We start from the raw sequence: 24,554 nt of genomic DNA, 5'->3' as shown, positions 1-24,554 counted from the left end.
AATTGAATGGTTGTGTATTTAGAGACAAAATTCTTGTTAAAGGGATGGTTCGGAGTATGACCTCGAGCCAAACACCCCCCAGAAGCCTTTTTTCCCTTGGTCGAACATTATTAAAGTTAGAGCTTATTTAGAGCCAAATGGCTTAGTGCAGGCGCTAATGCATCCAAGGATGTATCCTGTAAATTACCTCACTAATAATGCCCAGAATGGTACAAAACTTCTACAGTAGTACAAATAGGTTCTGTACACATAAAACGACGCATTGGAAAGTTTGTAAGTACATCAGGAGTTTATTTAAATAACCCTTGCCTGATGGCTCATGCTACCGCTAACTGGACGTCAAGGTCACTTCCGTGATTTGGGAAAAGCCCGTAAAAGTCCTGGCAGAAAGCGATGCATAAGGATGCAGTGTAACGAACGCCCAGTTCCAGGAATGCACTAATATTTTGATGGTAGAACCAGTTTGCAACTATTATTAGTTAACACTAAGTTGTCAACACTATATTCATCTTTACACTACATCCTTATGCATCGCTTTCTGCCAGGACTTTTACGTTTTCTTTTACACAAATTGCATGGTTGGATCAATATTGTTGTCATATATTTTGGGACTGACTATATTTTTAGTGGTGGAATTCACATTTTCCTCAATGGTCTTTTAGCCTGTACCATATACTTTAATGTCTGTTTACTATTTAATTACCATAGACCCAGAACAGCCAGCTTTCACTTGTTCTGATGAGAGAAGAGGAGAGGTCAGTCTGAAGAAGGATCAGGTAACAAAGTAACATGTTCCTTATATGGTCAGAACTCTTAACAAGAGCACATCCTTACTGGAATCACATCCAGTCCAACATTTACATCATAGTCTGACAACAATGCAGAAAAAGTGATTTGTGTCAGTTTATTGGGGAAAACACAGCAACACCTTTACCCAATCACATTGTAACAAACCTGACATGCAACGTCTAAGAACTAAAGACAATTTTTTAGTAGATTCAACTAATTTCTATTTCAGTAAATGAGATGTTATATCTTGTATTTTTGGTTTCAGTGTGTCAATGAGATCATCTTCTGCTCTGGAAAACTGGCTTTTCTCCTCTGTTGTATGTGACAGATTTTGGCCATCACTGTTGTAAAGGAGACCTGTACAGGTGAAACTAACATAATGGTCAAATGATATTGGACAATTGGGCCTGTTTTAAGGCAAAATAAAAGATAAAAGGCCGTCTGCTTCACAAGCACTATCAGTTCTTTATTTCCACAGACATTAACAGCAGATACAAATATTATGACACAGTAAAGTGAACGCTAATGGATGGAAAAAATCCATACTCAGCCCAAATTTAAACATTTCACTTTAAATGGAGGCATGTCTGTTAATTATAGGGACAAGGCATCACACTTTTTACTTCATTTCATGTTTCTAGGGTGGGTTTATTTTTCAAAGTCAGTTTCTATTTTTACAATGAACTACACTATTTTAGTTGTACCATTTTTTTGCTGTACTAATTATAAACTATTTATCTGTGCACATCTTTTTTTTTATTCATGTGCCCTCATAATCTTTAATCAAAATAACTTCCCTTCCTCTTGCAATGACGTCTTTTCTCTGATGATGCGTTCACCAGCGTGGGGGCGGAACAACCTGTCACTCACATGACATCACAACAATTGCAAACCACAACCATCCAATCAATTCCCAATGGACAAAATCAAGTCCTGTCCTACATTTGTTCTTGTTCGAGAAGCCATTTAACTCGGATCTACGTCACAATAGGGAAGAAAAGACTGGCAACTTCTGTTTCACGCCAACTACAAAAATCTATTGAACATTTAGGAGACGTTCACACACAGAAAGCAATGCGCTACTTTTCCATTGTTTTCCATGTAAACACGCACTAGACAGATGTGTATAACTGTTGCGCTCACGTCTTGCGTCTTGACAGTTCAGCATTTAAAATAATGTAATTATGATGATTTGATAGCTTTCAGAGATGATGCAGTTTTTACTGCTGGAGGACCTTGACAACAGAGCAACATTATTGTATGACACTATTGACATGTACAGTGTTGTGGAATTAACAGAGTGCACAAATATCATCACCTTTAAACAACCTCGAGCCTGTCATCAGTCCCTGGAGAGCCTCCAAAGACATCGGTGACATGGAGATCAGACGCTGTGAAGGGCCTGGCAGCAGCAGCAGGCACATTTATGCTTATTTATGTCCTGGCATCTGTGACGGAGCCAATGAATTCACTTCTGCCACAAAATCATTTTGTTTAGTAATTATTGTTAGGAAGATGGGGGCCAGTTGTCACAAAGGCTATATCTCAGTAAGTTGCTTACATTTTGGGGAATCGACCCTCCAAACATTTTTATAACAGCTTTTGAGTAAAGAAGTTGTTTAATAAAGTAAAGAAATAAACACAATAAAACCACACTCAGATACATTCAATCATGTACTGTAGAGAATATGTTCATAAAGCATCTGAAATGATGCATTAGAAGTCTGAGCTATATCAAATGAAAGACTTCAAACATGTTCATATTTCTTCTGGACAGATGTCTACTTTCTCTGTAGGCTTTTATACACAGTTGGTTAAGCACAAAGAGTGAATTCCAGTCTGATGTCATTGTTGATATGAACTCAAAGTATTTGGATCATATCCTGATTTTTTTTTCCCACTCCCCCTTGTGGATCTTTTTAAGCCCAGTGATCCTGCAGACCAGGAGGAGACCATCTCTCATCACCACTGCAGACAGCTGCCATCCACTCTGCTCAGTGCATACTGGTAAGTGTGATCTAGGGATTACGATAGATAAATGCATATATCGCTTTTTGAGGGATTCTTTAATAGAGATATTTAGTAAGTGATCATATGAAAGACTAAATTCACATGTAGAATTTTTCTCTTGTCACATTTCTTTTTTTATGAATGATGTGTTATTATGTGTTATAACATAGTATCTTATATTGTCTACTAAATCTATAAATCGTTTTGTTATGCAAATGAGCGTATATGCAAGGGTCGACTTATGTTACTTATATCCAAAAATTTCTAAAGTTAAGCATTGAGCAACTTTTTCCATGAGCCACATGTATAATTGTACTTTTATACTGTAAAAATATTATCCAATTTGGGTAATGATGAGACGTTTAATGCAGCTTAGCCCATGTGGAGAGTTTTGAGTGCCAGGAATGCTAATGGAATTTTTATTGGGAACAAATTCCTTTAGAAACAGATAAGATCCTGCAAACGGAAGAGGAAAAAATATATACAGTTATTCTGTCTATTTTGGTCAGAATTTTATTTCATCCAGTAGAAGATTATTTTATCCTTAAAGGATTGTTATTTGTATTTTAATTTCATTAGGATATTTGAATATTGGTTGTGATTAAATTAAATGACTTTTCTTTAAGTTTCTACAAATGTTTTTTTATTGTTTAATTATAGTACACTATAAAAATGTATATAATCAATAAATTATGACTTAAGATGTTTTTTGCATTGCTTTAACTCATCAAAATAAGCAATTTTCAACTTTTTTATGTTATACAAGATTCAACTCATTTTTTTAGGGTTAGGGTTAGGGTTGACTTAAACATCCAAGTTGATTAAACTTAAAATTTAAGGCAGCAACTTTTTTTTACAGTGTAGTTTTTTCATTTGGAAACATTTCTAATTATGCTGTACAACTTATCCACTGCATGCACATTCTAATGCCACTCACTATGTTTTGTTTTTAACCTGAAAGCATCCGAGGTAAAGTACCTTTGCAGAATGTTAGTGTCATTAGAAATAATTCTGCCATATAAGGACAAAGACTTTTGGATCTGGCACACCATATAATCAGTTACTGAAACACTTCAGCTGAACAGCCTCAGCCTCAACACATCTGCTGTGATCCACTGGGTGGCGTTTATGTGTCTAAAACAACATTTGTAAGCAGCACACAGCTTTGGAGGTTTCCTAATTAGGAAATGTGTTGCTCTGGAGAGTGTGTGACCTCATTCTGTCCACTGAGAGCGCAGTTGAGCCGCTACTGCTCTTCCTCATCTCTCCAGTTGTGACTGGTATATATTTACCATATGAAGCCTATGTATGTGATGCATTTTCAGATTTCCAAGGCCTAGGATTTACATTACAAGCTATTATATTAGGCCTATAGATTAGGGTTAGTAACAAGTAATAAGCATATTACAATTCTCTTGCTTATTACTCTTGAGACTTTTTTCAGTTTTTTTTTTTTTTTAATCAATTCAACTGATCAATTCTCATTGTCATGACTCTTAGCATGCTTTCACATTTTCTTCAATATGCATGTTCATTTTTAATGTTATTTTAAAAAATCTGATTCTTTGATACTTTGACTTTTCACAACTGGCTCTTTTGTTTAGACGTGCGGGTATGAACAGGTCATATTCTTGATTAAGTGTTTACATCACACAAAATGATGTTTAATGAGATGTAATGTATTTCAGCTGTCTTAAGTCTAGAATGCATTACAATACTTTTGTCGAGTAGAGGAGTCAAAGCTACTTTGTCAGAGCCAGTTTTTGGCAGTTGGACTATGATTTAATCCAGGATATCAGAAGTGTGATATTTTAAAAAAAATATATTGTGTAGTGTATTCCAGCCTTTATTTAGATTTTAGGAAACCATGGCAGTCAGGTTTAGGGGAGCGCAGGGCACAACCTAACACATTTTGGTTTTGGCTCAATTATTAAAAAAATAAAGTAGATTAATCTTTTTTTTACACAAGCAACATACACATCTCTGCTACAAATGAACACTTAAAGGTTTTTTCTAGGACCTACCATTTTCGTACAGTTGCAGTGAAATTGACAGAAGTGCAAATGTTACAACTTACCCCATATGCAGGGTTAACTGAAACAGACAGAGTGGTTAGTTGCAACACACATAATTCAGTACTATTTTATCTGTATAGTTTGATATTGTTTGTACATCTGTAGAGACAGATATCCATACATCCATCCCTCATCCAATCATCCTTCTACACAGCAAAAACTCCAGTGTTAAATTAACACTCCTGGGAGTGTATATGAGTCCACACTCAAGAGTGTAAAGTGTTAAAATATGAGTGTTAAATTAACACTCAAGAGTGTTTAAGTTAATGAGATAATTAAGTGATTAGTTTAGTGATGATTGAGCATTATTGAAGACACCTGATGTTAACAAGCAGAATCACTGAAGGAGAAAATCACAAATTGTAAGTTACCATTATGGTGATCCGTGTCTGCTTTAGTTGGGCTCTTGACCCTTATATGTTTACTTTAATTTTACTTGTCTGCTGTTATTGTTTATAACAGTCAGATGAACAAAGAGACAATGTGATCTGATGGTGTTGGTTATGTTTTGACATAATCATGTTGTGATCTGAAAAATGAAACTTATTGAGATAGTTTAACTTGTTAATTACAACAGCTCTGTGATTCTACAGCATATGATTTTCAGTATTTTTCATATAATCCAAAATATTTAATAAACATTGTTCTGATCAAAACACTTTCAAATGAATTTATTTAGAAACACAGACATCAATAATCAGCCTGTGAATCTCAACAATGGTGACAATAATAAAGCATGTTGCAGTGGCTGCCACCAATCACAACTCATTAATGGCTCCCATTATGCATTGCGGTATGAATAAATTATGATCTGAATTGTCTATGTAATTTACTTTTCCTAATTGAATATTCTGCTTGTCACCATTGTTGAGATGCATAGACTGAATCTTGACGTCTGTGTGTGCCTAAAAGAAAGATTTTTTTTTTTTTTTTTTTTAAACAACTTTTAAGAAATCCTTTGTATTATATCTAAAATTCTGGATATTTATGCAGAATCACAGTTATTCTGTGATCAACAACATAAATCTACGTCAGAAATAAGGATCTTAATGAGTTCAGTGATCAAATGATGATTGTCATAATATAACCAACACCATCAGATCACTTTTTTTCTTTGTTTATCTGGCAGTTATAACTCTAAGTTATAACAAAATCTAAAGTAAACATATAAGGGTCAAGAGCCCAACTAAATCAAACACTGATCACCATAATGGTGGCTTACAATTTTGAGATTTTCTCCTTCAGCGATTCTGCTAGTTAACATCAGGTGTCTTCAATAATGATCAATCATCACTCAATTAATCACTTAATTATCTAATTACACTCTTGAGTGTTAATTTAACACTCATATTTTAACACTTTACACTCTTGAGTGTGGACTCATATACACTCCCAGGAGTGTTAATTTAACACTGGAGTTTTTGCTGTGTATTATGGATCAATATCATGGATAGAGATATGAAAGGGCTGCAATAAATAAATGAATAAAATCATCAAATATTGTAATTGCTATAGAATTATATTTGCGTTTGGCAGCTGCATGCAAAATTATTATTATTAATAATAACAGTAATAATAAAAACGAGCTCAAAATCATATTTTAAAGGGTTCATTGCATGAAAAACAGGCTTTTTAATAAATAAACAAGTGATCAATGCATAGTTCACAAATGTGAAAAAATCATACTTTGACATTTAAATTCTAACATTGTTTGTGAAAGTCCAACAAAGTTAAATGTGACAAAATAAATATATAGCCTATATAAAAAATACCCAAACCTGAAAAGTTGTGTGGCTCCCTGTTTCATTATCGTTTTCATTATCGTTTCAACTAACCCCACTGTATACAAATTATTTTAAGCCTAGCTAACAGTTGCTGATATTTTTCAAAATGGTGTTATGTTTTAGCCAACAAGACAGTGATTAAGGTAATATAAAGTTAGATTTGGTGACGTACACACTCAACTCAGAAACCGATGCCCATGCTCCCCTATACATTTACATGACACATAATCAGAATATGAGCAATTCTGCTGTTAATCAGAATTTTTATGCTCAGTAAACACAGTCAAATTATATGCCGGTTACAGGTCTGAGGTGGACTGTTTCACAACTCCTCATCTCAGAGCCATGAATGTGGAAATCTCTGTCTATCTCAACATTCTCAATAACAATGGTTTCTTATGGTAACTCATAACTCATAAGTTCACTGAGTGAAGTGGATGTCTTCTCCAGAACCGCAGGGTGCAGTGGAAAAAACATTGTGACCTGAAACAGGGTTTTGGCTTAGACTTGTCTGTCAACAGTCAAAAATTGCATGAATTAACACGTAATAAGAGTTGAAAATCTTCCAATGAGCTTTACTAAGGGCAGCGTATGTTGTTGGTCAATGAGATGGATAACACTGGTATGCTGACCTTCACATCGCTGACCGCACACGTTGTCATGTTCCCTAACTGTGTGCGCTTGCACGGTCATCAGATGAGTCACTAGTCTGTTAATAGTATTTTGATAAATTGAGTGGATTTATCTTGGTAACTGTGAGGCTTTTAAGAAATATTCCTGGAAAATCTGAGAGCGGAGCTGCCCATTTAGGTTGCTTTTAATTCCTAATGGAATAGATTTGATAGATTACTGAATCCAAGTAAACTGAATAGCACAAGATCTCTGGTGGGAGATGAACTTAATTGCTTGCATGTTTAGGCAAACTGGTCCATTCACTTTTATGAGCCATAATAGTGCTGTTGTTTTCCAGTCTACCACAGACTTCCAATTATAGCTCACATTCTTCAATGAATGGATCATAGTTGGTGCTTCAATCCAGATGACCAGAAGTTTTTACTGCAAATGTTTGTGCAACTATCTCTTTACATCGACACTGACCCATTCTTGGATCAATCACACGTACATTGACTAGTAACTTAACTAGTACTATTCTTCAGATCGTAGGTCCTGCCAACAGTCTGCAGATTCCTGTGGCAGGCCTTCAGCTGTGATCTGCTCTCTAGCAGGGTTTAGATAAGAGATGAGAGGGGGTTGTTTTAGCGTATGATGCCAGGTTGTTTAAACAGGGCTATTTCAGGCCTCTCACAAGGCAGGATCTTAGTAAAGGACAGGTGGATCTGTTTCCATTGTCAACTCTGTCCACCAATGAGTCGTTTTTAAAAAAAAAATCCAGACACAAAAACACATTTTCTCTACACCATCATACATATTATAAAAGATAAAGAGGTGGTCCCATAAAAAAAGTGCAGATGCCACTTTTTTCACGTCACATTTATAAATGTCTGGATGTAACATAAAACATCAAACCAAGTGGCATCGGCAAGAAAAACTATTATACTAGTCACTTTTCTCAAAGATTACTACTTTTCTGAGATGTTTTAAGTGGAACAATGAAGTCTGTTATGAGTGCCAGTCATAAAAAAAATGCTTTAGTACTGTCTAGAAGTCATGCAGTGTTGATCTTCCAGTTGAGATGTTTGTGGATGAGTTCAGACTGCTTCGGACTTCAGTCCTTTCAAGGAAATCATTTGATCTTGTAGCCTTTGCTCAACTCTGCAAAATGAAGTGTCTGTAATCATTTGTATGTTTTTGTATTATGTCATACATATTCATGAGTTACTACAGGAATGTTGGCTGGATCCAAATGAAGCATAGTTTTCTTCATACATCACAACCAGCAAACCCCAGAACTTTCAGAAAGAAGTTGATAAATGAGAACAGAGCTCAGTTTTATTACAAACATATATCTAGCTGAGATGGTCAAAAGTCCACGTTTATTTTTGAGGGTCAAATTGAGAATCAAAGGCATCCGAGGACAGTGACTCTTTCGTGTGATAGGGTCATCCAGAAATTCCTGAAACGCAGCATTTGAGAAGCAATGAATCTTTTAATGTCCACTTTTCCCAGTTTTGTTTAAAAAGACAAGCCAAATGCAATAGGAAGTTTACTTCACAACATAAGCACTAATAAACAAAGTTGTTGTTGGAGAACTCATTAAGTATAGCCTTCTGATTACTGCACTGGTCTTAAACCGATTTGTTTCAGAACGAGCGCAAAACCGCAAGATACACGCGATGCGCCAGATCCCAATGAAAAGCTGTGAAAATGCTTTTATTCTGCTCACTGATGTCACAAGCAAGGAATTCAGATGAATTCAGTTCCCTCTCTCTGGCTCCCTCCCCTTCACTTATCTTTTGCAGCATAACCTAACATGGAGAGGGCAGCTGATGCTTGGTCTGGGATTACTTGGTTTGTGATTTGGGAGTACAGGCCATGGGTGTGGTGGGCAACAGGGGGCAGGGTGTAGGCTTTAAGGGCCAGCTGGGGTCGTATATATGACAAATACCTAAAAGAGAAGAGTGGAGTTCCCCTGTAACTCTTTGGCTGTTTGGTTCTCTCCATCCATCCTTCCATCTCTTTCATTTCCTCAAGGCTTTCCTGAATATCCCAAAGCAGACATGACTTTCCACAGGCACTCAGGTAAAGATGCAGTGTGTGATATTCAGCCAGTGATGACTTTTGGTCGGCCTGTGGATTCTCCTCATTGCTTTACTTATTATGGGACTTTTTGTCGCTGGATATGATTTATAGCTGAGCTCACGCAACTATTCAAAAGTTTAGGTTAAGTAAGAATTTTTTTAACATCGATAATAATAATAAATGTTTCTTAAGCAGCTAATCCGCATATTATAATGATTTCTGAAGGATCATGCGGCACTGAAGACTGGAGTAAAATCACAGGAATAAATTACATTTTAAAATATAGTAAAACAGAACATTTTAAATTGCAATATTATTTCTCAATATTACAGTTTTACTGTATTTGATCAAATAAATGCAGCCTTGGTGCGCATAAGAGACTTCACCGAGAACATTAATCTTACTAGTCATGTATGTTTTGATCTGGTGGCATTAGTTTTGCATGGCTTTTGGAGTTTTCTGTAAAGTTTGCCTTATATTTCCAGTATAGATCAATATTAATCTTAAGACCCGTGCAAATCTGATAATACTAGCCCAGTATAACCCAATGTATCAAAGGCAAGTATTTCTTTATCTGAGTAGTTATGATGGTGAGCTCAGTGTACCTCTGTGTAACTGAACGTGATCTTACTCTAGACCACTTCAGTCAAGCTAATTCGCTGATTTAAGTTAGCAGACATTCTTTTCTTATGATTTTTTTTACTACATTTGTTAGTGTCAAAATTAGGTGCCTCAATCAATGTTTGCTTTAAAGTGGACATGCTCTCTTTGGTTACTGTTGTCTGAATTTGATCTTGTGTTGACCTTTCAAAGCAGCATTTGCTCTTCGCTTTGGGACAAAGCGGCCCAATTGATAACACTCTGACAGAGCTAGCTAAAAATGAACAGCTGATGGACGGTATCCCAAAAGGCTTAGGGATTGAGCATACTGCTCAGGTCAGAAGGATGTTTCAGTTCACAGAAGCCACAACACTGTTAATGTATACGTCTGAGGGGAGAATTCAGGAAAAGGACACTACTAAAAAGACTTAGACCCTATATATATTTGGTTCTGGATTTTTCCACAATCTGGTCAATTTTGTTGGAAGTTTCACCTTGATTATCTTATCTCCCTGGTACACTAAAAACTGATTATTTAATTTAATGAATGTAACCATAGACACAGCTATTTGCTTAAAGGCTAACAATATGATGTTGACAGAGACAAACCCCACTGGGAAGAATGAGTCAGTACTTCTAAAAATACTTGTTTTATTTGTCATCGTCCAGAAAATGCAGCTCTGGCTGGAAGTGTTAGTGGCCACATCTGTGGGGTGATTTGGCATATGTCTTTTCAAGTGGACTTTCCTAAGTTGTTTGGCATGCGGTTGCTAGGCTGTGTTTACAACAGATGCTGAGGTGCAAACAAAACATTTATCCCAACACTGTTTTACAGGCCAAGGGATAAAGCAAATATCAATACAGGGCAGAAGGCTATAGACATGCTGAATCTCATCTATGCTAAGACCCATGTCCATATACATAGAAGCCTTAAAGGGATAGTTCACCCAAAAATGAAAATTGCGTCAAGTTCAAGGGTTGCTCTTTTGACGTAAATCAATGCGTATAGCCGTCTGTAGGAGGCTAGTTATTTTAGTCGATAAAGTTTCAAATATAGAAATTTTTCTTACACAAATGCATCGCTTCACTTCAGAAGGCCTTTATTAACCCCCGGAGACGCATAGAGCACTTTAATCATGCATAGATGCGCTTTGATGGACTTCCAAAGACATTCAGCCATTCACTCCCATTACCAAGCTTGGAAGAGCCAGGACATTTTTTAATATAACTTTGATTGTATTTGTCTGAAAGAAGAATGTCATGTAAACCTAGGATGGCTTCAGGGTGAGTAAATCATGGGCTAATTTTCATTTTTTGGGTGAACTATCCCTTTAAGTGCACCCTCAAATCAGTCCCACACAGATTCTTGTTATTATACTGGCCCCTTGTGGTGACTTGATGTATTGCATTGATCAGGAGACATGCATTTTCACAGCAACACTATAAAAAAACATTATGAATGTTGAAGTGTTATATAACAAATATAAAACCCTGCTTTAGTATGGGTCAGTTCTCACCACAGGTTTGATTATGTGAGTAAAGTATGTGTGAAATAGTGGGGGACTGAGTAGTTGTAGTGGGGGACTGAGTAGTGGCGTCAATGTAGTTTAACAGTAACAACAATTCTCACAATTTCTGTAAGCTCACAACAAACCACATTATATCTGCCATTTAATCCACAAATATATAGGCCTAGGCTACAGAGCCGTTTGCAGCCTAAAGTACTCCATCGAATCCCTGGCTTCTGTAGTGAAAACAACATAAACATAAGGAAAATTTGCACTGACACAATACACTCAACTTTTTGACTTCCTCGCGAGATGAATAGCCTAGTGAGTGAATCAACAAATTTCTTACATTAGAGCTCTCTCCACTCGGCACACGACAGACAGATCTCGCGCCTGTCATTAACCAATCGTTTCATTTTTGAACAATCATTTTTGAATATTAAATGAGGAGCTTTTGAGGAGCCCAAGTTGCATGTTGAAAACACTTATCATGATAATGCAGTTTTTACTGAAATAAGTTACTGCACAATTTTGTGAAATCCTGGCAATATTTTAAAGTGCACCTTTAGAAAAAATATTTATTTTAAAAAACATCTCACACTCTTTGTAGTTTATATAATTTTTCTACTAACAATGTCCAACACTAGACAATTGTCAAACTTGTCAGGTTTTTCTGAAAGTCATGCACATTTTCTTTGGTGGAAATGACAAATTTCAAGCAATATTAGTAGTGGTGCAATAGTCAAAGGGAGTAAAGCAGAATACAGAACGGTACTGATGGACTGTCTGGTAGGCTGACAGTGAGTCTTCACAATGTTAAACTAGAGATGGCGTTTAGTTATCAGACAAATGTCTCAAATTCAGACAGAGAGACTGTACTAGACGATGGGCTCGTCACAGGTAAACAGGCAGAGAGAGGTCTACTGTGTGTGGGATTGGAATGGAGAGGTGAAGACTAACAACTCCAGTGGGGCTCATAGAAAAACAACAGTCTTTTATAAAATTCATTTATAAATAAATTTGCCATTAAAAAGTATTTTCCCAGACATCATTTAGCCTACTGATAAATGAAAGTCCTGTGTGTCTGGGTTTCTGGCAATCTCTTTAATGAATTTTGACAAAATATAATGAAATATAGGCCTGTAGGTCATAATAGCTGCAAACTAGGGATTTAGATTTAACAAATTGGTGGTGAAATGATCATTCAAACTGTTTAGGAGAAAAGTAAAAAAAAAAAGTAAAAAAAAAAAAATAAATGTAAAAATTTAACCTTTAAATACATGAATGTTTCGCTTATCATTATTACATATTTGGGGCTTTAGCGACCTGGATATCCCGTTATATCTATATCACGTTAGTGACGTCCCGGGTCACTAAAGACCCGAGGTGTGTGTTTAAGGGTTCATCTGTTTTCGTTGTTTAAAATCCACATAGCACCATTAAAATAACAGTTTGGCAGTCATTTTTATAGTTTGTTTTGTCCCTGCAGGCCCTCGCAGCTATCTGAGCTCCACAATGACTGAGCGTTTTGACTGCTTCTACTGCAGAGACAACCTGCAGGGAAAGAAGTACGCCAACAAAGATGACAAGCACGTGTGTCTGCGCTGCTTCGACAAGCTCTGCGCCAACACTTGCGCTGAGTGTCGCAAACCTATTGGCGCTGATGCAAAGGTGGGGGTGAAATAAAGTCATTTAAAGGGCATGTTACATTGTGCAGTGCTCACAGTGCTCTCTATCCAGGAGCTGAACCATAAGAACCGCCACTGGCACGAGGGCTGCTTCCGCTGTGCCAAGTGCTACAAGCCGCTGGCCAATGAGCCCTTTGCTGCCAAGGACGATGGCAAGATCATGTGTGGGAAGTGTGGAGACCGTGATGGATCGCCTCGCTGCCAGGGCTGCTACAAAGTGATTACGCCAGGTGTGTGTGTGTGTGTGTTCAATTGTAACAGCACATAACACCCTTTGTCGACACAAAATATCTCGGCCACACGTCTTGTAAATGATAGCCAAGTGTTTGTGTTGCACTTTTAGGATCTAAGAATGTGGAATACAAGCATAAAGTCTGGCATGAAGAGTGTTTCACCTGCTTTGAGTGCAAGCAGCCTATCTGCAGCCAGAGCTTCCTGACCAAGGGTGATGATATGTACTGCACTTCCTGCCATGAGAAGAAGTTCGCCAAGCACTGTGTCCGGTGCAAAGAGGTCAGTTAGATCATATATATGATCAATGAGTTACTACAACATGTTTTTAAATTGCTTTAACTCATCAAAATAAGATATTTTCAACTCTTTTTAATGTTGTTCAAGATTCGACTCGTTTTTTTTATGTCGGTTTAATGCAATTTAAGTAAAAATGATTTGAACATCCAAATTGATTGTTCTTAATTTAAGGCAGCAACTTTAGTGTCAAAAAGCTTCATAGATGGTACAGAAACATGACCTGAACTCTCTGTGTGTGATTATTAAAGTGCTGTACAAAGTCCAGGCATAATGTACAGACAGTCATTATTACAAAATTAACCATGTGTGCTTATCAAACAAATGAATGAACACACTTAAGTTTGAGTCAGTAAGATTATGCTCACCAAGGCTGCATTTATTTAATCAAAACATACAGTAAAACCATACTGTTGTGAAATAGTATTACAATATTAAATAACAGTTTTCTATTTGTTTTATTCAAATTTATTCCTGTGATTGCAAAACTATATTTTCAGCAGCCATTTCTCCTGTGTCACATGGTCTTTCAGAAATCATTCAGGATTCTTTGATGAAGAGAACAGCATTTATTTGCAATAGCAACTTTTGTAACATTATAAATTACTTTATCACTTTTGATCAATTTCATGCATCCTTTCTGAATATAAGTATTCATTTCTTATAAAAACTTTTGAAAGGTAGTGCACATTGAACTACATGTTACTTTAGTAAATAAAGTCAGTGGAAAATTAATTGTTTTAGAAGAAATTGGTTGAATTCTTCATTAACTCACTCATAAAGACAGTCAGATGTCGCCACCTGGTGTAATGATGCAACTGCAGTCACTGAAAAATCTCACACACTAAGGCCTTGTCCCAAATGACACGCTTCATGTGCACTTGCAGACTTCACAATGGCTGCCTCATGCACCAAGTCCAATCCCATTTGTCATTTTAGGTTTCAGTTTCGGTTTTGTGACCGATATGCGCTTTATGCACTTTTGCCAAGCCAGCAAGCCCGCGAGCTCCACAGCAAACTTCTACCCGACAGTAAAAGCGGCATTACGTCACGGAAGTGTGAGCTTGGTGGAAGATTGCGAGGACTTAGGGTTCCATTTGGGACAGGGCCTAATTAATATATACATAATATATAATCACTTAGCCAATTAAATTAGAAGACCAGAAATAAGAGTTCTCCTATCAGGCATGTTCTGAATCCTCTGTTCTTCTGGCTAAACTCTTATGAATCAGGCCATTACCAGTGGTGGGATCACCTATCAGGACCAGCCATGGCACTCGGAGTGCTTTGTGTGTCACACGTGCAAGAAGCCACTGGCTGGAGCTCGTTTCACGGCCCATGAAGATCAGTTCTACTGTGTGGACTGCTATAAGACTGATGTGGCCAAGAAGTGCTCTGGATGCCAGAATCCTATTACAGGTATAAATGTGCAAATACACACGCATCTGTCCCAATATTAAATTATCATTCTTTTTCCCCACAATTACAGTAAACGTACACACTCACTTTTAAATGTGTATAATATATTTATTCAGAAGAATAGAAAGCACACTAATAATTGCTATTTAAATGGAAAAAGTTGTCTTTCTGCATCCCAGGGTTTGGCAGAGGGACCAATGTGGTGAACTACGAGAACAAATCCTGGCATGAATATTGCTTTAACTGCAAAAAATGCTCACTCTCCATGGCCCACAAGCGTTTTGTCATCAACGGAGAGGACATCTACTGCTCTGACTGTGCCAAAAAGCTGTGAGGGCTGATGGGATGTGATGAGGCTGATTAACAAAAGCAATTAGGATTGATTAAATAGACGTGTCAAACAAACAAAGCTTTGAGTGCTCAACTAAAGAGAAACCAGTGATGGTGTTTGTGCTGATAAATCACTGGAAGTTTGATATCATTTTTAAAGTTCTTGGAATAGTGAGTGCTATGTGAAGGGCTTTTATTATGCAAAACATGTAACTGCAATCATAAATGTAATCGCTGGATTTGCAAACCTAACAGTGCATTTTAATAAGCTTCAGTTATTGCAAAGCTATGGTAAAACAGTGTGATATCACAACATACCTACATTGCTGTAAGATTTAATGTGTTAAAATAATTCAGAAAATTCATTTTGCTTTGTGGAAAAAATGTTTTTATTAACAACTGTAAGAATGAAAAAAAATTCGAACAAATTAAAAAAGAAACCGTAATGAACATTACATTTGAGATGTATTGAGCATGAAACAATAAATGACTCCAAAGAACATTTTCTTGTATCTTCCAAAACTTTATTTTAACAATTTATACTTTTTCCAGTACACTTTAGATATATTTACAAATATAATTTGTGGTCAGGGCTATTTCAAGACAAGAAACTGCTCGAATAAAAGCAGATCCTATTCATGACCCTGGTCGAGTAGAATGATTGTCATGGCCGAGGTAAGCTCACGTGACGCGTTATGATATTAATATATGAAAATAAAATACAGCCCATTCTGCATCTAAGGCACCGTCCTATTCTACCCCTGTATTGAGTACAATTGACATTTAAAGAACAGTTTCAGTTCTGATGTATACAGCACAAAGGGCTCGAAAGGTCCTGTTAGTGGAAACAACATCTGCATTGGAGTGAACTCGTCTGAAAGTGGCTGTGCTAGCATATTACAAAAGCAAATGCAACTAACACGTACACATGATGCCTCAATGATCGGGTCTTCAGCGGATACACCACAACTTGAAGCAATTTTGGAAATTTAAAGAGTTAAGAGTACATATCAAAGGCCGAACCAAGGGGTCACAATGATATCAAACCCATTTCTGAATTGCACTGAACATGTACACGAGTCTCATGCCAAGCGTGTCACATAACCTCTGCAAACACTTTTCCACTGAAGTCTAAGAGCCTGAGTCAAAAAGCAATCTTATACAACAAAAGATTAAAAACAACAAAGTGGATGCATATAAAACAACAGAAGAAACATTAAACACCCATTGAGGGACTACAGTATTCCTAAACACAGATGGAATGATACAAATAAGGAAATGTACTTATGGATTGACCAGCTGTGGCCACTGAATGGTAAAAATAGTCGGTGAATAATATTTTAAAGGAAACTCCTCAATTTACACAACTACAGTACACGAAGCCAACTGAACTCTTCAAGCATATAGAGACCAATCATTCATTACAACCGTCTGGACATTTAAATCAACAGTCGAAAGCTCAATGGTCGAATGCCAAATCCTTCAGGTAAAGTCTAGTGCATTCTTCACTTAAACTTCCCTGAATCCTCCAGCTGCAAATGTAAATCACAAGAGGCGAAATATGCTCAACATCCCTGTTCAACCGCACAGCATCCTCGTAACTAAAAAGCCCTCTTGACTTTGCTTGCGCCCTCAGTCCACATTCCTTTTCCCTACTCGCGTCACTTTACAATTTGTAACTTGCTGTGTACAGTTAGTTACACCAGGCCTGTGAGTGTGTAACAGCATTTCATCTTTTAGTATAGAGCTGTACCACACTATACGGTACACCAACCTGCTGCCTAGTTCTTATTCACAACCACAAGTATGGCTAGACAGCCTAATACTGATTTACATAATACTTAGAAGAGTTTTAAATATATATTTATGCATTTTCAAAGAGAGAACCAAATTTAGTGTGGTTATTTACTCCATTAATGGATGGTGAGAAGTAAACGAACAGTAACTGTATACAAAAGAAAACATCAGGACTTGATAGCACAGTACAACCCTGAGGGGACTTTGGGAATTAGAGAACATTATATCATTCAAGTTTAGTTACTGAAACATGTTTCTTCAAACTCCAGGGAACAGACACCAGAAACATGCAAAAAAGTGTGCAAGTTAGAGTTACAGTAATCCTCTGTTATATTATGCAATATCGTAGCGCAACGATTCAAGCAGACATCCAAAGTTATTGAGGGTGCACTTAAATTAGATATTTGATAACTAGTCACACTTATGTACATGTACAGGTTTATTTACCACAAAACAGGAACGTACAACATAAAAACCTCATTACAACAAAAGCCACAAGTGTTATGCCAGTCCGCACTGAGCTCCATCATCCTTCAATCGCCCAAGGCAGTACGAATATGTTTGCACTCGATTTGAATTATAAAGTCTGGTAAAGGTTTTTATTGAAACATCTTGAGAAGGATTTGCTATCAACGAGTGTTACACAGTAGGAATGCTTCTCAGCGGGAGCTCGAGTTCTTGCACAAGGAATATAGTGTTAAACACTATACAGTGGTGATGTTTATTCCTTTGGAGCGGAGAAACAACAAATATCCTGAGGTCACATTAAAAACACTCGATAGTTGCTGCACCATCAGCCCGTCTTGGGTCACATTCCTGAGCTCCGCTCACGGTTCAGACACAGGGTTTTAATTAGTACAAAGATATGCGAGATGTTTCCTTTCTCAAAACGCTCTGCACTGACTCCATAACTAATCAGATCCTTCTACAAAACGCTTAAGTTGAAATTATAATGAATAATTTGTATGTGCCACGTGAACACCTGAACTGGAATTTAGCAAAAAAAAGTGCACGTGGTAACCGTCATGAGACAGCAGCCGTTTAAATGTGGAGAAGCCACATGAATAAATAAAGTTGTCTCCACGTTTAAAAGACAAAAAAAAAGAAAAAGAAACCCAAAAACATTTGTTATGAAAAATAAATCCTGATGACAATATTATAAAGGTGAAGAGCTGCTAAACAAAGAAGCAAGCACATTGAATGAATCTATCTTTCCCTGAAGCTTTCCTTGAGCTCATTTTCTCTTGCTTTTTCCATCTATTATCTGCAGAGGCTGTGCGGCTCTGTGCGACGAGTCTGAGCGCTGACACTCTGAGGCTCAGCTGGACGTGACTCGTGGAGTGCAATAATCAGCAGGCCTTAAACAGACCTGCACATTCACATCTCTGAGAGAACAAGAGAAACAAGGTCAATTCTGTGATAAACTAATACAATCTTAATCAGACTTAATAGAGACAAAAGCTCTTACCGGACAGGGTTTCAATAGACTGGGCTGGATGAACTGAGCTGGTTTTCTCTTCAAAGGCCACTCTAGGCCCCTCAGGGCCCCCATCGTCCATCAGGGGTTTGCTCTTCGCATGAACGCCCAGATCGATCAGCTCCTCAAAGCTCCAGGGTCCTCCTTTACCATTCAACCCAGGGACCAGGCTCACTTTAGAGTCCTCGTTCACAAACTCAGAGTCCTCCATCAGACAGGACTTGGGAGGGGGGCTGCTGGAGATTAAAGCACAAATATAAGTTGTTTTATGAACCACTAACCCAGATATAACCTTAGAGTAAAAGAGGTTGTTTTTTTTACCTGTCCACTGAGGGATCTTCTGTGCTTGGTCCATTGCTGTTCTCCTTATTATCCACATCTGTTTGTCTGTTCATACCAACATCTGGCTCCTCCTGTTCGGCAACTGGCTCCTCCACAGGCAAGTAATGCTCCTGAGAGTCTGATGGCTCTGTCTCATTGGCACTTTGCTCTGACTCAACAGCCTGATTCTCTGAAATTTAATGAGGCAGATGAGCTATTCACGTTCTACATTAGAGCAACACAATATATCAATCGTGAGTGCAATAAGGCCTAGTTAGATTATCAAAATGTGAATGCTGTGATTAAAGTAATTAAACAAGTGTTGCGTGTTTCAGAGTGAAGCGCATTTACCTCATCATTTTGTTTGCAATAAATGCTGTTTCATATGAACTTCATCTCTACGTGCTGAGAGTTTGGGTCTATTATAATGTGCATTTGGAAACGCATAATTCGGCACTCCTTTTATCAAATGGTGTTCATAAATGTGTTGCAAACAAAAGTTTTTTGTTTTTTTTTTACAATATAGATGGCAGAAAAACCAAATAAAGCAATGTCAGTTTTGTCCTAAATTATGCAGCTCTATCCTCCAAATTGTGATCCATTAACCTGGCTAATATTTCAAGATTTTTTTGAGATTTTTAACACTGACTGCCTTGTTGAATTAGCTTATTTAGTAAATATTGTGTAAAATAAGTGTTCAATTTAATTTCAGCAATTCGCCTGTCACTTCTCACTTGCTAGTTTGTGAAACATCATTCATCCGCTACAAATAAACTCACTGTTGTTGCCAACAAAGCAATATTCTGCCAGTTCTGGCATAAAGATACTGACCCTTATCTTCACAGTTTATTTGGTCCTCAGCCTCCTCTCCATTTTCATCAGGAATGTCTCTCTCATCATCATTACTCTGAGAGAACACACACACACACACACACACACACACACACACACACACACACACACACACACACACACACACACACACACACACACACACACACACACACACACACACACACACACACACACACACACACACACACACACACACACACACACACACACACACAATAAGTAACTTTTTGGGAATGGAAATGATGCACAACAGACAGAGACATCATGCCTCAACACTATATAATAATGAGCCGTGTGCTATACAATAAAAGCTGTTAAACTTGCCTTATAATCCATTTGGTCTGTTTTTCTGGTTCTCTTCATAATTTCTTCAATTCTCTGCAGATTGAGACAAAATATTCTTTAATCTACAGCTGCTACCAATAAATGGAAACTGTGTAAATGTCAGAGTCATGTGATAGTGTCCACCTTTTTTCTCTCCATGCGCTCCTGTTGGTTCTTTTGCATAATGAGTGCTCTCTCTATACGCTGCTTTTCTGCCTCCACTAGGGCCTTTGCTTCAGCCTCCTCACGCTGCCATTGGATGAGCAAGAAGTCAATTATTCAAACTGAAAAATCAACATCTCTATCATGGAGTCTGTGCAATGGGAGAGTCAACTAACCTCTTTCTGTTCCTCAGCCTGTCTTTGCAGCTCCTCTAGCTCTGTCTGCTGTTTCTCCTCCTCTGCTATACGAGCCTGCTCCTCCTCTTCTCTCTTCCTCTCCTCCGCAAGCCTCTTCTCCTCCTCCGCGCGCCTCAAGCGTTCCTCCTCTGCCAGACGCTTCTCCTCCTCTTTCCTCAGCCTGTTGAGACACGATACCTCAGGGCCTTTGGCACTTCAAAGGTAAATAGTTTTAACACAGATGCAGGGTTTCGCTTCAGCTTAATGACTGCATAACAAACCTGCTCTTAAAAACAAGAAAAACAAGAATATGACTACAAACATATGCCAATGTGTTCGTTACGATTTTTCAGATTAAATGGGGGCTAAAGATGATAATATATTATTTGACCAGTGTATTTGGAAGCCGTTAAGGCAGGTTCCTGATACTAAAACACACCACTGAAGCTAATCAAATAAACGCACCGCTCCTCTTCTTCTTTCTGTATGCGGAGCAGCTCTTCTCTCTCCTTCTGTTCGCGTGCCAGACGACGGTTCTCCGCCAGGATCTTGGAAGCCTCTGCGGCTGAGTTGGTTCCTGCGTTGGCTTTGGAACTGGATTCTGAAAACACACACATATATTATGCATATTAACATCTAAATTCGACATTACCTCATTTGTTACAATAAAATTAACTGAAAAAGAGGTAAAGTGACTCTTAAAGACATGATAAGTGTTTCCAGCAGAGGGCACTGTGTCTCTAGGATAAACAAGCTCGGCACTGTATACAAACTCAGTAACCCCAAGACGGTTCATCACACAAACTGTGATGGTTTGCTGCTGTAATAACTCAAAGGCTTTGTTTTAGCCAGACATTTGGAAAGACAGAAAGTGGTTAAACTGAAACCTTTTTAAAGCTCATTTCATTTTGAACAGTAGATGATTAAATAAATCTCCTTTAAAGTCATTACTAAAACACTTGTCAGAGGATCTTATATGTATTGAAAGGAACATTAATTGCAGAGCTTGAAAAGCAGTACTGTACCGAAATCCTTCACACTCCATATTCGACAATTATTTTTTACAATTAATTAAACTCTAAATGCTTCATTCAAACTTTGTTTAGCAGATATTTTAGCCTTAAATGTTACATATTACACATTGTTAATATAAACTTTACACGTTTTAAATGTATCATTAAAGTTTGAAAATCTCCCATTGGTCCTGAAAGAAATGTCAACTAAATTCCGCAAATGTTAGAATTTAAAATGTAACTGCCAGAGAAGGCATTTAAATAGTGCAACTATTTTATGGAGTTCTGAAAGTAAAAATCCAATTAATTTTCTCCATAGGGTAATTGATTTTTAATGATAACTTAAGCTGATAAAGACATACTGTGAGCTACGTGGTTGTTAATCAATGGTACATGCTTTTATTAAATCCATCAATCTTTATTATTTCAGCTTCTTAAAAAAATAAAAATAAAAACTGTTTAACAGCAAAATTCATGAAAAAGGGCATTACCCATGATTCTGCAAAGACATATCAACCAATCAGAGAGTTGAAACAAGAAAGTCATACTAAAAGAACTCTGTAGTGCCAGCCCACAACCAAGTTATTAGATTTGCTTTAACATTTCAATAAAATTTTATTGAAATCACAATTTTTAAAATTCCTTATATTTTCATCTCTCTGTTTCTCTATACTTGGGTTTTTGAGTTCACTCACCCTCTTTGGTCTTGGGTGTTGGTGTGGGTGTTGTGCTGGTTTCTGGAGACTGTGGGGCGACAGGCATAATGGGAGACATATCTTTTGGCTTGGAATCCCTCCTGCGAAGGGTGGGCGGGCCGGTGGGAGTTAGAGCAGGTTTCTGGATGGGTGGAGGTTTGGATGTGGCAGAGGGCTGAGGGGATGGAGGACGCTGTTTCAAGCCACTGGGGGAAGGAGGGCGGAAGCGTGGACTCTGCCTGAAGGAGACAAATTAAAAGAGAAATTTAAAATATGGGCTTGTACTATAGACAGTGGGAGATGCAATTTGAGCAGCAGACTGAAAAGGTCTGAAATCAAACTCATTTTATTTTAGAGTGAAACCAATGAAGGCTAAAACTGATCTCAGGGGTCTTACTTGGCTGCTCCAGGTGAGGGCGCTCTTGAGGTGGTGTTAGCAGCGGGAGCAGGAGACGGGGATCGGTGACGACTAGAGGGCGAGGCAGGGCGTTTTCCTACTGGTGACGTGAAACGCTTCTCCTTCTCACCTTTCTGCTTTTACAAATGCAAAAACATGACAAAATGAGCAAAACCCTAAAACTAATTTTAAAATAGAAATTTGTGGTATGAGACTATTGGACTAAACAAGAAGATACCCACATCTGAAAGGCAATTTGCTCACTATGTAGTGATCATCAATCACTGTTCAGGCTAAATCAAAGCAAGGTGTATATATCACTAAATTGCAGCTAGGATTTTACTGCTATCATCAATCTGAACAAGACCGGAGTAAACATGTCCTTTCAATCTATTTTTAATCTTCTGTCCACGTGCTGAGGGTGTCAATGTGACAAATGCACTAAATGTGGGACAGGCTCATATATGTGAAGATGTACTATTTTACTGGAAAACCTCCCCACATGAACAACGTGAAGCAGCTAGAAGTGAGTTAACCATGTTTCAAAATGTCTCTCAGTTCACCATGTTTCAAACTCTCCAAATGATTATCAAGCAGATCAGATTTAGTGAGCTATAAGGCCAAGCCATTGGAGAAGCTACAGCACAGTATGACCATCAGAGGGAAACATGTCAGTTTCAATTTACATTTCTCCAGTGAATATGCCAATGCAAGCCCTCCTTTCTCTCTGGGACACACACACTCAAGCTCGCTTAGCGTTCATTATATGCAGGGCAGCGCTAGAATTTAACTGTGTCTGAATGAATCACTGATGTGGGCATTTCTAAACCTCTATATGAGGGATCAGACTGTCACATGTAGTTCATATCTGACTGTAATGTATCCGCCAGTCTCGGGAGACCATGGATCACATCGGAGGGTCACCGGTGCAGCGTAGTGTCAACTTCGGTCATAATGAACCAGCAGTTTGAAGACAACCCTGATGAGGCTGAGTAAGTTACTTAAATGTTTGACAAATTTATAACACAATGGCAAAAACATTAGAAGGTTACTCTTTTGCCCCTTTGTGTACTGAGATTTGTTACAGCCACAGTAATGCAATAATAGATTAAATATGTACAACAGGACTACCAATGCCTTGGCCACGCATCGGCACACTTGCACAGAATACGGTTTGCAGTGTGTATGTGTGTTCACTACTCACTGCACCTAATATGTGTGTGCACTAACTTAAATGGGTTAAATGCAGAGGACAAATTCAGAGTATGGGTTACCATAGTTGGCCTTCACGTCATGTCAAAAAAATATGTACCTTGGATGTTTTACTATGTGAGGAGGGCTTGGCACTTAGTCAGAAAGTAACTGATGTAACCCAGTTCCCTATCTCTCCAGTACACACTGCTGCTGGAGCGGTCTTAAGCCGGGATCAGATAAGTGTTATTCAGAATGAACAGCTCACTGATTAACGTCAGGGATAAATCCGAGCTGTTTTGCAAAGCAAACCATAATATACGGATATATAAATGTCTGAATGAGTGCATATTGTTTTAGGCCAATACAACTAACGAAGACACAGATAACGCAGGTACTGTAGTTCCGTTAAGCTTATCCTGGTAATGAGATTGAGGAAACTCTTGAGATCAAATTATATACATACACCATGCAGCTCTTCTATAAGTTTTTCTTTGTTTTTGTGTGGTCTAAATATCTGATACACAATGCATCAATTTAGTATTTTTCTAATTTAATAAAAATTTTCATTGCAAAGTACACTACCGTTCAAAAGTTTGGGGTCAGTAAGATTATATATATATTTTTTAAAATAAATAAATCCTATTATTCAGTGAGGATGCATTAAATTGATCAAAAGTGTCAGCAAGACATTTACAAAGTAAAACGCAAAATT

At 37.7% G+C, this 24,554-nt stretch overlaps 2 protein-coding genes across 19 annotated transcripts in view; one reads left to right on the top strand and one right to left on the bottom strand.

The window, feature by feature from the left end:
* The first annotated feature begins 2,661 nt into the window (after positions 1-2,661).
* On the top strand, positions 2,662-15,933 carry fhl1a (four and a half LIM domains 1a). Of its 2 annotated transcripts, none has more exons than XM_084133676.1 (6): positions 2,662-2,796; positions 12,956-13,137; positions 13,207-13,384; positions 13,498-13,667; positions 14,915-15,101; positions 15,281-15,933. In XM_084133676.1, exons 2-6 carry the CDS (start codon positions 12,982-12,984, stop codon positions 15,433-15,435), a joined length of 846 nt encoding a protein of 281 aa, XP_083989802.1. In that variant the 5' UTR covers positions 2,662-2,796; positions 12,956-12,981; the 3' UTR covers positions 15,436-15,933. The 2 variants fall into 2 exon arrangements, with proteins under 2 accessions (XP_083989802.1, XP_083989803.1); XM_084133677.1 differs by lacking the exon at positions 2,662-2,796 and adding an exon at positions 9,075-9,358.
* The window catches only part of map7d3 (MAP7 domain containing 3), a 29,060-nt gene continuing 20,439 nt past the window's right edge, over positions 15,934-24,554 (bottom strand). For 8 of the 17 annotated variants that reach the window (XM_084133659.1, XM_084133671.1, XM_084133675.1 and 5 more), the window contains 10 exons: positions 22,649-22,785; positions 22,252-22,490; positions 21,009-21,144; positions 20,544-20,724; positions 20,350-20,454; positions 20,206-20,259; positions 19,858-19,933; positions 19,027-19,216; positions 18,697-18,941; positions 17,644-18,613 (listed from right to left, as the gene is read on the bottom strand). In XM_084133659.1, the coding sequence (XP_083989785.1) occupies positions 18,606-18,613; positions 18,697-18,941; positions 19,027-19,216; positions 19,858-19,933; positions 20,206-20,259; positions 20,350-20,454; positions 20,544-20,724; positions 21,009-21,144; positions 22,252-22,490; positions 22,649-22,785 (1,371 nt within the window). In that variant the 3' untranslated portion in view covers positions 17,644-18,605. Of the gene's footprint in view, positions 18,614-18,696; positions 18,942-19,026; positions 19,217-19,857; positions 19,934-20,205; positions 20,260-20,349; positions 20,455-20,543; positions 20,725-21,008; positions 21,145-22,251; positions 22,491-22,648; positions 22,786-24,554 lie in introns of all 17 variants that reach the window. The other 9 variants (XM_084133668.1, XM_084133672.1, XM_084133661.1 and 6 more) reach the window with 5 other exon arrangements.

Source organism: Abramis brama (assembly GCF_963993115.1).
Source record: "Abramis brama genome assembly, chromosome: 13".
NCBI classification, from domain to species: domain Eukaryota; kingdom Metazoa; phylum Chordata; class Actinopteri; order Cypriniformes; family Leuciscidae; genus Abramis; species Abramis brama.
The sequence above is the reverse complement of the archived record's forward strand: the minus strand, read 5'-3'. Positions and strand labels throughout refer to the sequence as shown.

What these genes read in the sequence shown, in the direction of transcription:
- fhl1a (XM_084133677.1), top strand. Translation starts at nt 9,337, where the DNA reads ATGACTTTCCACAGGCACTCAG. An exon ending in ACTGTGTCCGGTGCAAAGAG is followed by an intron (nt 13,668 to 14,914) that starts GTCAGTTAGATC and finishes CTTATGAATCAG; the next exon opens with GCCATTACCAGTGGTGGGAT. An exon ending in ATGCCAGAATCCTATTACAG is followed by an intron (nt 15,102 to 15,280) that starts GTATAAATGTGC and finishes TCTGCATCCCAG; the next exon opens with GGTTTGGCAGAGGGACCAAT.